Below are 17,083 nucleotides of genomic sequence, written 5' to 3' on the forward strand. Positions count from 1 at the left end.
AACTTTCGCCTTTATAATATTCATAAAGATATTATAAGATGTCCATGATAAAATTAGTGTGATTAAATTGACACAATTGTTGACTAAATAATTTTTTCACGATGTATAGATATTATGTTGTTTTATCATTTACAGTACCTATATAATTAGTGAATTAATTGGCTTGGGGGTCAAACAGCTCAACTTTAATCATTTAGGTATCTCAGAGTTATCACCAAGCAATCCTATGTTGTCAACCAAATGATGTCTGAAAAACATGTTAATCTCTAGTCTCGCAAATAACTAGAAAAAATACACGTTTTAAAACATCAAAACATACCTAAATACCTATTATTCTTATTCATATAAAAACCGGGCAAGTTCGAGTCGGACTCGCGCACCGAGGGTTCCGTACTCGGGTATTTTTTCGACATTTTGCACGATAAATCAAAGACAGGATTTTTTTTTAATGACCAACACACAAATTCACGGTTTTCTACCTGCCAAATTTCATGATTCTAGGTAAGCGGGAAGTACCCAGTAGGTTTTCTTGACAGACACGACGGACGGACAGACAGACAGACAGGCAACAAAGTGATCCTATAAGGGTTCCGTTTTTCCTTTTGAGGTACAAAACTTTGTTTTTTTTTAATAAAGAATATTAGCCATGCTAATCATGATTAATACTCCCCTTTCCCCTCCAATTATAAGCTTGTGCCAGGAGTGGATACGACGATAGTGCAACGGGTGGGGTTTGAACCGCCGACCTTTCAGAACTCGGTCCGCTCCTCAACCGTTGAGCTATCGAGGCTCAGGTTGCTTCATTGCGGCGTGATTGAAGGACAAACCAGCAAACAAACACTCTCGTATTTATACATACGAATAGGTAGTGATTCTATGATTTTTAATACTTGTTTCAGAGCAAAAAGTAAATGAACAATTAATCATAACAAGTCAATCAATCTGTCCGAAGGTTTCGAGCAGGAGCTTATTAAAATATTCCAATAACATAACAATTTGATTTTTTTGTATGCCTATTGATATAATAATATAAAGCATCGCATATTGCTGGAGCGAGTCAAATCCACAAGGTCTTTCAGACAGCAAAAAAACCGGCCAATTGTGAGTCGGATTCGTGCACCGAGGGTTCCGTACTTGGGTAATATTTGGAGTAGTCCCGTTGGCCCCATTAACCGTGTCCCCATTAATGGGGCCAGCGGGATTAGAAAATTTTTCGATATTTTGCACAATAAACCAAAAACTATTATGCATAAAAATAAATGAAAACCTGTTTTAGAATACACGTAAAGCCCTTTCGTACGATACCCTACTTGGTATAGTTATCTTACTTTGAAAATTTAATGATTCACGGTTTTCGGATTTATTCCTATAAGATCTACCAAATTTCATGATTCTAGGTCAACGGGAAGTACCTACCCTGTAGGTTTTCTTCACAGACATGACAGACGGACAGCGAAAGCGAAATGTTCGTGAAAGCCCGACCGAACTCGAATCATTTGCCAAATCGCGATAGAAAAGCCATGCTATGACGGAAATCGTGTTTTCAGTAGCTTCTGCAATACGTGCGGCTCGCCGCAATGTGTGAGCACCTTAATAACATTTTAGTGTTACTTACATGATTATCTAATTATTCTACTAGCATATAATTTTGTCAGTTTATCACGATTCACGAAGAAGACCGCACAAAATTTGAATATTATTATATTTTAAAAACTTAAACATATATTTTTTTTTTTTTAATTTTGTTTTACAAAATGGTTGTTAAATATTTGATATTAATATATTTTTTTGGATCGGTTTATGCCGTAAATAAAACTAAAGTGATTAATTCCGGTGGTAAGTCCTTTCAAAAAGCATTAAAGTTGAGACTAATTTATTCTTTAGTCTGTTTTAGGGTTCCGTTTGTATGTGTCGCTGCCAGTTTCAAATCCAGCCAAGTGCGAGTCAGACTCGCGCACCGAGGGTTCCGTACTCGGGTATTTTTTCCGACATTTTGCACGATAAATCAAATACTATTATTCCTAAAAATTTATAAAAATCTATTTTAGAATGTACAGATAAAGCCCTTTCATATAATAGATACCCCACTTGGCATAGTTTTTCTTACTTTGAAAATTGGAACACATTTTAATTAATTTTTTATGATGTAACTACAAATGTCCGATTTATAGATTTACTTTAGGTACTTCCCGTTGACCTAAAATTATGAAAGGCAGGTAGGTAGGTCTTATAGCACAAGTAAAGGAAAAAATCCGAAAACCGTTTTGTAGTTACATCACAGAAAAAAAAAAACCTAATTTTAAAGTAAGATAGAACCTGTACATTCTAAGACAGATTTTCATTTATTTTTATGCATTACAGTTTTTGGTTTATCATGCAAAATGTCGAAAAAAATACCCGAGTACGGAACCCTCGGTGCGCGAATCTGACTCGCACTTGGCCGGTTTGAAACTTACAAATTACGTAAGGTACACTTACGTAGATTGTTATTTTCAGGTCCCTTGGGTTGTGATTTCAAATCGAATAACTTTTGCGAGTGGAGCAATGATGAAACAGCGTCGGACGATTGGTCTATAACTCCAGATTATGAAGGTAGCTAGGAGTACTATTCTAATTTCATCTAGGTGTTTCATCTTTCTTAGGGTTTCTAGAAAAAAAGGAACCCTTATAGGAAAGCACAGAAAAAATGCTGTATGTGGAGCGTCCTCAGGAGATGTAGACCTTGCAATGCCTAATTGCAAATACTTTGCTCCAGTGTCGGGGCGTCGAGTGTTTTTGGGATTTGTGTGGTGCTGCGTGGTGGTGGTGCGTATGGCTTGCTTGGTGGCTGGCTTTTCCTGCATGTTTATCAGTGGAAGGGCGGGCGGTGCATGTCGCATGCTGCATATTGCAACATACAGATTTGTTTGGTTTAGCGGATTATAGCAAATTAAGCCCAAAACCACACGTTTCTCCCCGACACCGGAGCATCCTCAGGAGATGTAGACCTTACAATGCCTAATTGCAAAGTTTCTTGCAATCCAAGTTTTTTGCACTTAGGCACTGTAGCAAATTAAGCTTTTGATTCCTTATAAGTTAAACCTTTGTTGATACCTTAAAAAAAATTTCAGTTGAAGGAAATAACTACTACATGCGTTGGGATCCATCGTTGCTGCAAGAGGGTACGGCTCGTTTGATTTCCCCAGTTTACATCCGTGATTTGGATGGATATGGTTGTTTCACTTTCTACTACAAAATCGAGACACAAAGCAGGTTAGTGCTTATTTTCAACTCGGTGATGCCCGCGACTTCGTCCACGAGGATTGAGGAGATTTTTAGGGTTCCGTACCTCAAAAGGAAAAACGGAACCCTTATAGGATCACTTTGTTGTCTGTCTGTCTGGCAGTCTGTCCGTCCGTCCGTCGTGCTGTCAAGAAAACCTATAGGGTGCTTCCCGTTGACCTAGAATCACGAAAGGCAGGTAGGCTGGCCTAGCACAAGTAAAGGAATAAATCCGAAATCCGTAAATTTATGGTTACATCATAGAAAAAAATGTGTTTCAATTTTCAAAGTAAGATAACTTTACCAAGTGGGATATAATAAATGAAAGGGTTTTACCTGTACATTCTAAAACAGGTTTTATTTATTTTTAGGCATAATAGTTTTTGATTTATCGTGCAAAATGTCGGTTAAAATACCCGAATACGGAACCCTCGGTGCGCGAGTCTGACTCGCACTTGGCCGGTTTTTCCGGGAAAAAAAGTATCCTATGTCCATCCCCGGGATTTGAGCGATCCCTGTGCTTTTGGTTACCCTGGTGCAGTGGTAAGCGCTGTAGTCTTATTAGTGGGAGGTCCCGGGTTCGATTCCCGGCAGGAGTTTTGAATTTTATGATTTCTAAAATCTGGTGGAAGGCTTCGGCCGTGGCTACTTACCACCCCACCGGCAAAGCCATGCCGCCAAGCGATTAAGCGTTCCGGTACGATGCCGTGTAGAAACCAATGGGGTAGGTATGGGTTGAATAAAACTGGCATACTTCTTCCAGGTTAGCCCGCTTCCACCTTAAACTGCATCATCACTTACCACCACCATCGATTATTTTAGCGATAAGGCCGCCTTTTGTACATAAATCTATAATGTTATTTATATATTACTATGTCTTGTTGGTGTACAATAAAGAATATTTTACTTTTACTATACTTTACCACGTGAGATTTTAATCAAGGGCTAACTTGTATCCATTATAGTATTATTTGGATTTCTGTGCTTGTATCTGAATATTAATTAAAAAAAACATAATGTACCTACTGTTTATTTATAGATCCAACGGACTCAGGGTCTACCAAAAGCCGGATAATATAACTCTGGAAGATTTTCTTGCGTACAGCGACGACGCGAAGCAGGATTACATTCTTTTTGAAGATTGTCTTGAGTGGAAGGAATGGCGTTACAAAGTGTTGCCACTGAAGCGGTTTGACAAAAACTTTCAGGTACATACGAACGCCGTAAGCCCTAATTCGCACGAGCGTTAAAAAAGCGTTGCGTTAAAACCCGGCGTCGCGCTGACAATACAACAGTTCGCGATAATAAAGCGTTGACGTGTGAACAGATACTTGGGAATGCATTTGTTCTATTTGGACGCTTTTTTAACGGACGTTAAAAAAGCTCTCGTGCGAATTAGCCCTAAAGGACAAAACTAGATTCATTATTTGCAGAAACAATTTTACAATGAGATGTTATTACATAACAGATTGAAGGTCTGGTCCTCACAGGGTCTAAGGTTGAAATCTATTGAGCTCACTTTGACTACCTTAAGACTTAAGTTTCAGTTAAAACGAGACAAATTTTTATGCCAGCAATACAACGATGTCTCGTTTTAACACTGTCCCACGAAATTCAAATTTAATTTGGTTTTTCACAATATGTTAACTAATACGACAACGCACAACAGACGGAAACGTTTAAGTGCGGAAACCAGCCCAGAGAGAAGAAGAACTAATACGACAAAGTAGGCTTATAGCATTCTACGCCAATGGCAGTATCATTTTCACAGGTTTATATAAAAATTACTTGCAAGTGCTCAGTTTAAGAAATTAATCAAAATAATGAGTTTGACGTGAGTTACTCACAAATTAGTCGATACTCTGACTAATTTTTTAAACTGGAGACTTTCAAGTAAATTTTTTTATATAGACCTGTGGAGATGATACTGCTAATGGCGCTATTAGAATGCCATAAGCCTACTTTATCGTATTAGTTTAAAAATTGTGAAAAACCAAATTAAATTTGAATTTCGCGGGCGGACCCGTGTCATACACCTTAATTATGATTTCTTTTGCTCAGATCATCATAGAAGGCCTCGTGTATAACAAAGACGAAGTGCGGGAGGTCGGTGTGGATGACATCGCCATCCTTCTGGGCAGTAAATGCGAAAAAAGAGCTATAGATGTGAGTCCACTAGTATCACGACTGACAGCTATTATCAGTAAAGGTTGCCTGGTAGAGATTGCTCTAAACAATAATAGCCTTTGCTGACTTCGTCTGTGATGGCGTTTGCTGGCGCGCGTGCTGTGCTTGTTTGGAGTGTTTTTTTTTTTAAGAGTGGCTGGTTTTTGTGTTAGTTGGTGTTTTTTGGTGGTGGAACTGACTGGGAAGCGCTCTAAAGGGGCGCCGCGCGTATGTCGGCGGGCGCCGGCGCAGACGGAGTCCATACTTGTATAAATTCAATAACTTGAAAATATCACAAACTTGACATTGGCTAATCAGTGTGCCTAGTGGGAGATTTTTAACCTATTCGATCGCGTTAAAGTTAACTGCGTTTTGTATGGAATTGAAACAGCGCCATCTTCTTGTCACTAGATGGCGCTGTTTCAATTCCATACAAAACGCAGTTAACTTTTACGCGATAAAATAGGTTAAAAATCTCCCACTAGGCACCCAGAGTAAAGCCAGATTTAAAGAAAAAAAAAATAGCCTTTGCACACAATTGTTTATTCTGTTTTCTTCCCTCTATGTTGTTCGTTTACATGTTTTTGTGGGCAATAAAGACTTCTATCTATCTTCTATCTATCTATCTATCTATCTATCTATCACCACTGTACAGTCCGACAAGGATCTTTTGGCACTTGAATGACATTGACAAGAGGGCGTAGTTGAGGTTCCCAGACTTTTTGTACTCGTAGACCACTTTCAAAAATAATTTAGCTGGTTCCTGTGGACCCCGTGGGCCGTGCAGCTACATTTCTACCACATTCCCAAAACTCGACAATTTATATGTGACGTCAAGTCACTATCGAAAGAAGATAAATCGTGGACCGCCGATTACGAAATGTGAACCCGAATTCGATAAGGCTAGGTTTAATTTTTACTAGCTTATACCCGCAACTTCGTCCGCGTGGATTACATTCAAACCCCTATTTAATCCTCTTAGCGGTTGAATTTTCAAAAATTCTTTCTTAGCGGATGTCTACGTCATAGTAGCTATCTGCATGCATTTCAGCCCGATCTTTCCAGTAGTTTGAGCAGTGCATTGATAGATCAATCAGTCAGTCAGTCAATCATCTTTTACTTTCATATATTTGGTCTATATTATAGGTACATTTTAATGACTATATTATTTTCTTTATTCCGCACAGTGCCAGTGCGCCGCCGAGTTCAAGTGCGTTGTACGCAAATAGTGAAACAGAAAAGAAAAAGGAGCAAGAAGATACATTACAATGAAACACTTCAAATTGTATTGAAATGTAATGTTATATTATATTAATTGCCATGTTAACTAATATTTTATCTACTTTGACACAAACTATTATTTAAAATTATAAACTCATAAATTAAAAATTCAGAAATAGGTACAGGAAGATTTTTTATTTTAAACTAGCTTTTTCTACTTTAAACTTTTAGCACTACTACCTCTTATGAATCTTGAAATGGTTCGGAATTCCCTTCCCTTCCTCCTTCCTAAAGGAGAAATTCGTGTAACCACCTGTTTTGTTTTTCACCCGCGAAATTCAAATTTTATTTGGTTTTACGCAATTTGTAAACTAATACGACAAAATAGGCTTATGGCATTCTATTTGCGACAATAACAGTATAATTTCCACCTATTTATATAAAAATCTTTACTTGAAAGGGTCCAGTTTAAAAAAATTAGCTCTAGTATCGACTGTAACTCACAAATTAGTAGATACTAGAGCTAATTTCTTAAACTGGGCCTTATCGAGTAAAGATTTTTATACACGTGGAAATGATACTGCCATAGTCGCAACTAGAACGCCATCAGCCTACTTTGTCGGTTTACGAATCGCGAAAAACCAAATAAAATATGAATTTCGCGGGCAAACCCGTCGCTTGTCCTATGGGCCCATCGAGTAGAATTATATTAGCTTGCCCTTTTTAAATGACATCCGTTAAAACTCCCGCTATTAAACCAATGTTACCCGTCTTTACAATCTACTATAGCCATAGACATTTGACAGGTGCTTGACAGAAAATATACTAAACAACGCCAACGTTGCCAGCTAAGCAACTTACTTGCCAGATTTGACGACATTTAGAAGATGCCAGCTACTTTTTCCACTTCTAGTGACAAGAAACAATTAGCGAGCTTTCTAAAGCAATAAAATGGAGATCATGGTCTTACTGAAAATTAAACTTTTATCTCCAAAAATGAGGCTAACTTGCTTCTAAAAGTCAGTTCTTTGATATCCTTAACAATTCTTATATAGGTAATTTTATTTTAGTTTGTGTACTCCTAACAATACCGAAACCGAAGATGCTATGATCAATACGATTTCATTGATTTCTGATCCATGGATGACTTCGAATTGACGATGTAAGTACCTAGCTATTTTATGATTAACGTGTAAAATTCAAATGAGTAAAAACAGAATAACTATGTGTTAATTCAAAATGAAACCTAATTATTAAAATAATTGATACTCGTTTTTCAGTAATATAACCGTCATTTTGTAGTCATTTAGGTTTTCTATTTTGATTTCAGTGAATTCTAGCGAATTCTGACTTTTTTCTACGCAATGCTGACATCTGGCGACTTTTCGAAGACGTTGTAGCGACAAATGGTTTTAAAGAGCTGGCAACACTAAACTACGTAAAACGTAAACAACAATAAAAAAGCTAACAACACAAAACAAAAAAATATTCTAAGGGTTCTTACTTCTTAGGCATTTGAGCAATAAATTGTTCACAAAAATAGGTATTAATGAAATCAATAAGTCAAAGTTTTGTCAAAAAATGAATAAGTACAGTTATAATTTCGGTGGAAATCATACCCACTTCGTTGTTGAAATGAAAATGGAAAGTACTTGTAGACTATGCTTAAATGAGACGCCTGATGCCTTGGAAGACCTGTGGGAAGGATGTGAGGTCTTGGATAAGTTATCTTCTTGTCTTTCTCACCATGTAAGTACGTACAGCAACCTTAACTTAACCTATAACAAGATAAAGTTGAAAACTAAAACCCGACTGCGATCGTCATAACAACGCTGAAATCTATATACTTACATATAATAAAATTGTGGAAAAGTGGTGTCTGTAAAATGGAAATATATAAAAAAAAGTAGCAGGGGTTGTTATTATATCGATGCCGAACCCGAAATTGTAATTAATTTTTTTTGTCTGTTTGTCTGTGTGTTTGTGCACGCTAATATCAGAAACGGCTTATTCGATTTAGATACGGTTTTCACTAATATATTGTAGTAAGCTTCACTTAACATTTAGTGTTTATTTCATGTCAATCGGTTCATAAATAAAAAAGTTATGTCAATTTAAAGAATCACGGCGAACATTTTTAACGTACAGAGTACGTACTACACGCCTCGCGCCTGAGCGTCCGTGGCTAAAGCGCGCTGATTCCACGCGAACGAAGTCGCGGGCACAGCTAGTATTAGAGTAAAATTATTTGTAGTTTGGTGCTTTTTAAAGTTGTTGTACATTCATACCCATGAATTCAGAATTTTCTCCTCTTTCATTTGACACCAAATTTGATAAAATTCCACCACTTGCCATTTGATATAATAGCAATTAATTTTTTTTAAGACACTATTTTTTTGATGTAACATCCGTCTGGCCGATTTTTTTCGTATAAAATAGCCTATGTCACCCGCGCTTTTACAACGAATTGATTGTCACCTCATTCATCAAAATCGGCCCAGTAGTTTAGCCGCTATGGTGGAACACACAGTCTGGATACATACATACATAGACTACTAAAATCATAACCCTTCCTTTTGGCTTTGTCACAATCGGGTAATAACACAGATCTCCTGAGCAACATTTAGGTGACAAAGCATAATGTAGTCATAGTAACAAGTTTTCAGTGAAAGTTTTAACTGATTAAGTTAGTGTCTTGATTTTATTTGGAAAAAAATGTTTCCAGATATCCCTGATGAAAGATTTACCAAGGAAAATATGTCATCAATGTGTCCAAACTGTCAACAACATCTATTCCTTCCATCAACAAATAAGCCAAAACGAAAATATGTTACAAAAGAGATTCAACAAAATCCAAGAGGAAAGTATGGATAGCTTCAAGGAATACAACGATTCAAATGGTCACGACCAATTAATCTTAAGTGATACTTTTAAAAATGATGATCCAGCTGAGGTAGAAATGACTGTCAAAACTGAAGGCAATGATTCAATGTCTTATGTCGGAACACAAAGTGAAAAGGAAAACTTGTATAGTTCTATAACAAAAAGTGAAAATGTTAATATTAGTAATATGAAAAGGGAAAGTGTAAGAGTAAATAGAGAAATTATTAAAACAAAAAATGAAAATATTTGTAAAAACAATACTGAGATGGGCCAACAAGAAAGTATTGGTAACGAAAACTTGCAGGTCAATCATCAAATAGAAGCAAGTTTGGATCCTGGTGACGATGTACCGTTATCAGTGTTGAAAGATAACAAAATGAAAATAACGGATTTCGATGTAACAAATAAGTTTAGATGTCTTACATGCTTCGAAGTATTCAGCAATCGATTAGAATTGCTTACACATTACCGTCATATCGAGTTAGAGAAATTCAACAAAAACAATGATATGTCAAATACCGAAATGAAACCTGTTAAATATAAAATTTTAACAGAAACAGACGGCAGTATAACTTTTAAATGTGAAAGGTGCTATAAAAGGTACAGACTTAAGAAGTTTATTGACCGCCATATCAAAACTCATAGCGAAAGGAGACCTTTCTTATGTAAATTATGTGGTAAGGAAGGTATTATTTCTAAAAATATGCACCACATTGTCTGGTGGGAGGATTCGGCCGTGGCTAGTTACCACCCTACGATTTAGCGTTCAGGTACGATGCCGTGTAGAAACCAAAGGAGTATGGGTTTAACGAAAACTGTCATACCCCTTCCAGGTTAGCCTGCTTCCATCTTAGATTGCAGTCAAGGCCCTTTTTACAGTTTCGTACCTCAAAAAAAGGAGCAAAAGGAACATAGGATCAGTTTAACCGATTTTAATGAAATTTGGTACAGAGTTAGCTTACATCCCGGGGAAAGACATAGGCAACTTTTTATCCCGGAAAATCAATAGTTCCCACAGTATTTTGAAAAAAACCTAAATCTAATGAAGTTGCTGGCATCTTCTTCTTTGTCGTGTCACTCTTGACAGAGCGGTCGTGGTCATCATGAAGCAACGTCTTTGAGGGCAGATGTTACACGCCTCACGAGCATTCGCCACTTCTCCCTGCTGGCTGACAGCCTGGTACACTCGTGCAAGGGACCGCCCACAGCAGATTTAATTTGGTCGGTCCATCGCATGGGCGACCTTCCTCGCCCTCTGGTGCCCTCCACCTTGCCCTGCACGACAAGACGCTCTATGGAGTTACTCTCACGCCGGGAGACGTGTCCAAAGAATTTCAATATGCGACTCTGTACTAGCGCTGAAAGCCGTTGTTTAATTCCGAGTTCTTGGAGTATAGAGACGTTGGTGCGAAATTCGGTCCATGAGACTCCTAGCATCCGCCTCCAGCACCACATCTCCAGAGCATCAATCTTCTTCTTTTCGGTCAGTCGCAAAGTCCACGTCTCTGCAGCGTATAAAAATATGGGGAAAATAAGTGTTCGAACGAGCCGGATCTTCGTGGCTTTTGTTATATTCCTGTTCTTCCATATTTTCTTCAGCTTATCCATCGCAGTTCTTGCTATCGCCATACGTCGCTTCACTTCTTCTACGCAACCTCCATTGTTCGAAATTAAGGCTCCAAGATATACGTAGGATTGGACGACCTCGCAGTTCGCGATCTGAGTGACTTCGGGCGAATTATTGTTGGCACGATCTACAATCATCATCTTCGTCTTGCTGCGGTTAATCTTTAATCCGAACTCTAGGCTCACGCGCTCCATTTTGAGAAGTAGTTCTTCCATATGACAAGCACTGGTCGCAAATAAGGTGGTATCGTCAGCGTAGCGCAGATTGGATATCTTGTAGCCTCCAATAGCAACACCGTCCGTCCAGTCTTCCAGAGTAATACGCATTATGAGTTCGGTGTAAGCATTGAACAAGAGTGGTGATATTATACATCCTTGGCGAACGCCTGCGCTGGGGTGGAAGTCTTTTGACAAAACGTCATCCGTCCGCACAGATGCAGTTCCATCTTCGTAAAGGCGTCTGAGAAGATGAACTAAGTGCTGCGGTGTACCCATGTCCAGTAAAACATTCCACAGCTTGGGCCATCTTACAGAGTCAAACGCCTTCGAGAAATCAACAAAGCAGATATATGTCGGCTTGTTGAACTCTCGTGCCTTCTCTATAATTTGACGAACAATGAGGATCTGCTCACGGGTACCCTTTCCTTTAACAAAACCAGCTTGTTCTGGTGCTGGCATCATCTTGTCTATAATTTGTATGTAGGAAGTTATTCTGAGTCAGTTTCAAGTTATAAACTAGAAACGTAAAATAAAGTGTGGCTTGTAGGTAAAACATATCAGACTGCATCCATAATAGTGGCCCATGGAAAGATGCATAGCGGGCAAATGTATGTGTGTGCATACCAGTGCGGCTACACATCCGTACACAAACACGTTGTTATGGACCACGAGAAACGACACAGGCAGGAGTACAAGGTGAAGATTTATTTATTTTATGTCATTTTGTTGTATATAAAATACAGATTTACACACACACGCACACACACACACACACACAAAAATATAATACACATATTTCTAACATTTTTTTACTTTGTAAGGAACTGTAGGCGTAATGTTTACAAACTTCAACCAACCACACCGGAACAGACAGAATCAAACCAGATTAGACTAGACTAGACGGTCCACTTCAATCCAGTCAAAATTACTTCCATCCAAAAATATGTAGAAGCTTCGCTTCTTTCGGACCCCAAAACCTTACTTTTTTTTACAGTACAAATGCGAAACGTGCGGCAAAGGTTTCCAAGTGCGCACCTCCTACCAACAGCACCAAAACATACATAACGATGTCAAACCCTTCAGCTGCGACCAGTGTGAAAAGACCTTCCATTTACACAAGTAAGTACCTGGCTGAGTTTGTGTGCCTTTTTGGAGTGTTTTTTTGTTAAAACTGGCCGGTTTTTGTGTTCTACTGGTGTTTTTTGGTGGTGGAACTGACTGGGAAGCGCTCTTTCTGGGCGAAATGTTATAGAACCGCGAAAAAAAAACCGCGAGGTTTTTTATCTGCTGTGCGGCCTAGCTGTAAATTGTATGCTACCTCTGTACCAAATTTTACATAAATCGGTTAACCGGATTGGCCTTTAAGAATCCCACAGGAACTTTTTGATTTTCCGGGGAAAAAGTAGCCTATGTTCTTTCCCACGGTGTAAGCTAATTCAGTAAGAAATTTCATCAGAATCTAACCGATTCTGTCGGAAGAACTGTTGGGTCGTGAAAAGATAGTAGACAGACAGACACAACTTTTTCGTATTTACAATATTATAGTATGGATGGCAGTATGGATTGTTGTATTTTGTAGTTAATAAAACTTATTTAACTTAGATACCTCATGACACATAAGAGCAGCGTACATCCTCAGACGTCGCGACGCAAGCCGTGGGTGTGCAAACAGTGCGGCATGCCGTGCGACTCCAAACATAGCCTCAATTTGCATTTGAAGGTGAGAAAACTAGGGAGGGTCTTCGTCTGTCTTGGCGTTTGCTGGCGCGCGTGTTCTGCCTCTTTGAAGTGTTTTTTTTTTGTTAAAAGTGGCCGGTACTGGTGTTTTTCGAGGTGGAAATGACTGGGAAGCGCTTTAAAGGGGTGCCGCGCGTGTGTCGGCGAGCGCCGGCACAGACGAAGTCCATACTTATATAGTTTCCCTAATTTGTAAATAACTACAAACTTGACATTGGCTAATCTTTGTAAAGCCAGACGAGAGAGAAAAAAAACTAGGCAGTGTAGACTGTCGAGGTAAGGAGAACGATCTATGATAGTAGCCGGCTGAAAATATTCCTTCAGGCTCAAAATGTTGAATTCTTATAATGTTGAGTCCTAAAATGTTGAATTTGCAGATTCTGGATTCAAGATTTCAACATTTTAGGAATTCAACATTTTGAGCCTGAAGGGAAATATTGTACATCAACTTTGAACTTATGGACAAGGCCAACTGTCAGTGTACACGTTTCAGCGTCATACGTTATCACACTTAGGACACATTCATAGACTTTCGTCTGTAGGCTTTGGGTTTTCGACGAATTGAAGACTTGACATAATTTTCCAAATGCTGCCCAAACCAGCTGTATTCTTCTGTCAGCTTCCTTGTCGAAGTTGTTTCTACCAAGTTTTATTACCTGTCCTAGGTAGGGCATGATCTAGTATCTACTAAAATCCATCCATCCATCCATCAGTCTGTATGCGTCCACAGCTGGACATAGGCCTTTCCAAGAGCGCGCCACGAAACACGGTCCTCCGCCTTCCTCATCCACCCGCTCCCCGCCACCTTCTTCAGGTCATCGGTCCAGCGGGCAGCAGGTCGTCCCACACTGCGCTTACCGGTACGCGGTCTCCACTCCAGAACACGTCTGCCCCATCGGCCGTCGGTTCTGCGACAGACATGACCTGCACATTGCCACTTCAGCTTGCTAATCCTTTGAGCTATGTCGGTCGCTTTTGTTCTTCTGCGAATTTCCTCGTTCCGGATTTTATCTACTAAAATGCCTCTTTCTATTTCCAGCAAGGCCACGGAATAGTCACAACCCGGCCTTCACTGTGTGACATCTGCGGCAAGATTGTGAGGGACACGCATCTGTTGCAGCATCATAAACGAGCGGTGCATTTGAAAACAAGACCTTACGCTTGTGGGTAAGTTTCATCATCATCAGTCGATGGATGTCCACCGCTGGACATAGGTTATAGAGACTTCCACACGCCACGGTCTTGCGCCGCCTGAATCCAGCGGCTTCCTGCAACTCACCTGGTGACTGGTGTCGTCCATCCACCTAGTGGAGGGTCTTCCAATGCTGCGCTTTCCGATAAGAAATCGCCATCCCTATCATTACCTTGGGACACCAACGCCTATCATAATATTATGAGCAACATTGATATTTATTTATTTATTTATTTACTATAGTACCGCCCACAGAGTTACACATTTAAATTATACATGTTGTTCCTTACTTTCTTTTGCTCTTATGCAACTCCACTTACGGGCAGTCACAGCGTGCATTAACATAAGCATAAGTCGTACAGTAAAATAAAAAATATAATATAATAGCTAACCTAAGGACTATGAAAAAATACCTAAGTTATAAATTTTAAAAGAATATAATAAGATGAAAATTAATATGATAGACGTTGGTTGCTAATTACGTATAGAACGTCCATTTTCAAATCCAAGATGACTTTTATTTTTTACCCGACTGCGGCAAAGTCTAAAGGAAGGGTTACGATTTTAGCTGTCTATGTATGTATGTTTGTATCCAGTTTCTGGGTGTTCCACCGTAGTGCCCGAACTACTTGATGTTTTGTGTCAATTGATTCGTTGTAAAGGTTCAGGAACTCTGATTTTCCGGGATAAAAAGTAGTATGAGTCAATCCAGGGTATAATCTATCTCCATTCCATAGCCAAATCCGTCCTGTAGTTTTTGCGTGAAAGAGAAACAAACATACACACGTACATACACATAAACTTTCGCCTTTATAATATTAGTGTGAAGTGTGATTGTAAAGAATAAAAGTGTTGTTATTTATTCATTGTTTCAGCTTTTGCGACAAGTCCTTTCAAAAGAAGTACACACTAAAAGTGCACGAACAGACGCACACTGGCAAGCAGTACTGCTGTAGCGTGTGCGACCGGCTGTTCACACGCAATGATACGCTCGCGAGGCATTTGAAAAAGTATGCTTCCAGCACATCATCATTTTATTTATTTACTAGCTGATGCCCGCAGCTTCGCCCGCGTGGATTTAGGGTCGAAATCCTGTGGAAAAGTTGTCACAAAGTTCCTCTATCGATTAAAAAAAAAATTACGCAAATCGGTTCAGAAATCTCGGAGATTTCGGTGTACATAGGAAGAAAAACACAACTCCCTTTTTGAAAGTCGGTTAAAAAAGTAGCCTATGGTACTCCCTGATCAATCCTCTACTTGTCTGTGAAAACCTCGTCAAAATCGGTCCAGCCGTTCCGAAGATTAGCCTTTTCAAACAGACAGACAGACAGACAGACAAAATTTTTAAAAACGTGTGATTCAGTGTTGGTATCGTTCAAATAACCATATGAGCTTAATATGAGGTAGTTATTTCGAAATTACAGACAGACACTCCAATTTTATTTATTAGTATAGAAGTATAGATTTATAGACTAGCGCTTGGCTGCAATCAGACCTGCTAGCAAGTGATGAAGCAGCCCAAGATGGAGCGCGCTTGCCTAGAAGTTGCCTATTCACTCTTGACTTGAAGGTACCCATATTAAAAATGGAAAGGAAAACTGATGCCGGAAGGGCGTTCCATATCCTAGCGGTTTGGATTAGCAACGAGGAAGCAAATCGCTTCGTACGCGTCCGAGGAATTTCAATTACGTACGGATGCAGACCTTGACTATGATTGAGCACTCGCTTTTCATACTAACAACAAATACTAAAACCGGCTAAGTGCGAGTCAGATTCGCGCACTGAGGGTTCCGTACTCGGGTATTCCAACAATTTGCACGATAAATCAAAAATATTATACATAAAAATCAATAAAAATCTGTTTTAGAATGTATAAGTAAAGCCCTTTCATATGATACCCAATTTGGTATAGTTATCTTACTTTGAAAATTGAAACACATTTTAATTTTTTTTAATGATGTAACCACAAATTCGCGGTTTTCAGATTTATTCCTATATCTGTGCTATAAGACCTACCTACCTGCCAAATTTCATGATTCTAGGACAACGGGACGTACCCTATAGGTTTCTTGACAGACAGACAGACAACAAAGTGATCCTATAAGGGTTCCGTTTTCCCTTTTGAGGTACGGAACCATAAAAATATCAAAATATCCGCCACGACAAACCCGCCGCCCGCCGCTTGGCGTCTCTTGTACCATGGTTGACGGTACGGAACCTTTCGTGTGTGAGTCCGACATGCACTTTAACGATTTTTTTAATTTTCAGGTGTCACACCGGCGGCTGCAAGAACAAGTGTCAAAAATGCGACAAAACGTTCCCAACAAAGCTGAAATTAACCGCGCATCAAAAGATTTGCACATCCAGTATTATAGAAGACTCGCAGACCAATGAAATTGTTCTAGAAGGAAAGAAAACTGATAAACTGAACTATAATGAGAGAAATCTTTTATAAATAATAACTACACTTTACAGGTGGTCTGGTTTTATTTATCCTGTTTTACAGTTTTTATTTTACAATCTATAAAATGCCGCTTTACCCGGATGAGTTTGTTGTGGGCTCTTCTCAGACTTGGGCGCGTTTGGAACCCTCGTAGCTTTAGTTTTAAGTTTATGTAATAAATTATCACCACTATTTTATCTTTCAAATCGGACAAACAAAAGGTGTACAATTAATAGCAATAGTACCAATTTTGAATAAATGATTTTGATTTTGATAGTTCTGAGTAGGAACTAATGCTCCCTACAAAAGAAAAACTAGATATTTTATAACTGCCA

The 17,083-nt window shown here is 38.9% G+C and overlaps 2 protein-coding genes across 3 annotated transcripts; both read left to right on the forward strand.

Moving 5' to 3' along the window:
- The first annotated feature begins 1,750 nt into the window (after positions 1-1,750).
- LOC123877379 lies at positions 1,751-6,750 on the forward strand. The gene is made up of 6 exons (XM_045924101.1): positions 1,751-1,836; positions 2,497-2,592; positions 3,111-3,252; positions 4,301-4,469; positions 5,323-5,427; positions 6,615-6,750. The coding sequence occupies exons 1-6, from the start codon at positions 1,755-1,757 to the stop codon at positions 6,654-6,656; spliced, it is 636 nt and encodes a 211-aa protein (XP_045780057.1). The 5' UTR covers positions 1,751-1,754; the 3' UTR covers positions 6,657-6,750.
- Positions 6,751-7,982: 1,232 nt separating this feature from the next.
- LOC123877223 (gastrula zinc finger protein XlCGF26.1-like) lies at positions 7,983-16,777 on the forward strand. Of its 2 annotated transcripts, none has more exons than XM_045923764.1 (8): positions 7,983-8,397; positions 9,374-10,208; positions 11,924-12,072; positions 12,371-12,495; positions 12,979-13,096; positions 14,153-14,280; positions 15,181-15,315; positions 16,574-16,777. In XM_045923764.1, the coding sequence occupies exons 1-8, from the start codon at positions 8,230-8,232 to the stop codon at positions 16,758-16,760; spliced, it is 1,845 nt and encodes a 614-aa protein (XP_045779720.1). In that variant the 5' UTR covers positions 7,983-8,229; the 3' UTR covers positions 16,761-16,777. The 2 variants fall into 2 exon arrangements, with proteins under 2 accessions (XP_045779720.1, XP_045779721.1); XM_045923765.1 differs by having other exon boundaries at positions 7,988-8,401.
- The last annotated feature ends 306 nt before the right edge of the window (positions 16,778-17,083 follow it).

This window comes from Maniola jurtina, chromosome 23 (assembly GCF_905333055.1).
Source record: "Maniola jurtina chromosome 23, ilManJurt1.1, whole genome shotgun sequence".
NCBI lineage: Eukaryota > Metazoa > Arthropoda > Insecta > Lepidoptera > Nymphalidae > Maniola > Maniola jurtina.

Coding starts and splice junctions, on each gene's coding strand:
- LOC123877379 (XM_045924101.1), top strand. CDS start 1,755: ATGGTTGTTAAATATTTGATATTAATATATTTTTTTGGATCGGTTTAT. Junction 1,837..2,496: donor TAAAGTGATTAATTCCGGTG/GTAAGTCCTTTC, acceptor TGTTATTTTCAG/GTCCCTTGGGTTGTGATTTC. Junction 3,253..4,300: donor AAAATCGAGACACAAAGCAG/GTTAGTGCTTAT, acceptor GTTTATTTATAG/ATCCAACGGACTCAGGGTCT.
- LOC123877223 (XM_045923764.1), top strand. CDS start 8,230: ATGAATAAGTACAGTTATAATTTCGGTGGAAATCATACCCACTTCGTT. Junction 8,398..9,373: donor CTTCTTGTCTTTCTCACCAT/GTAAGTACGTAC, acceptor AAATGTTTCCAG/ATATCCCTGATGAAAGATTT. Junction 13,097..14,152: donor GCCTCAATTTGCATTTGAAG/GTGAGAAAACTA, acceptor TTCTATTTCCAG/CAAGGCCACGGAATAGTCAC.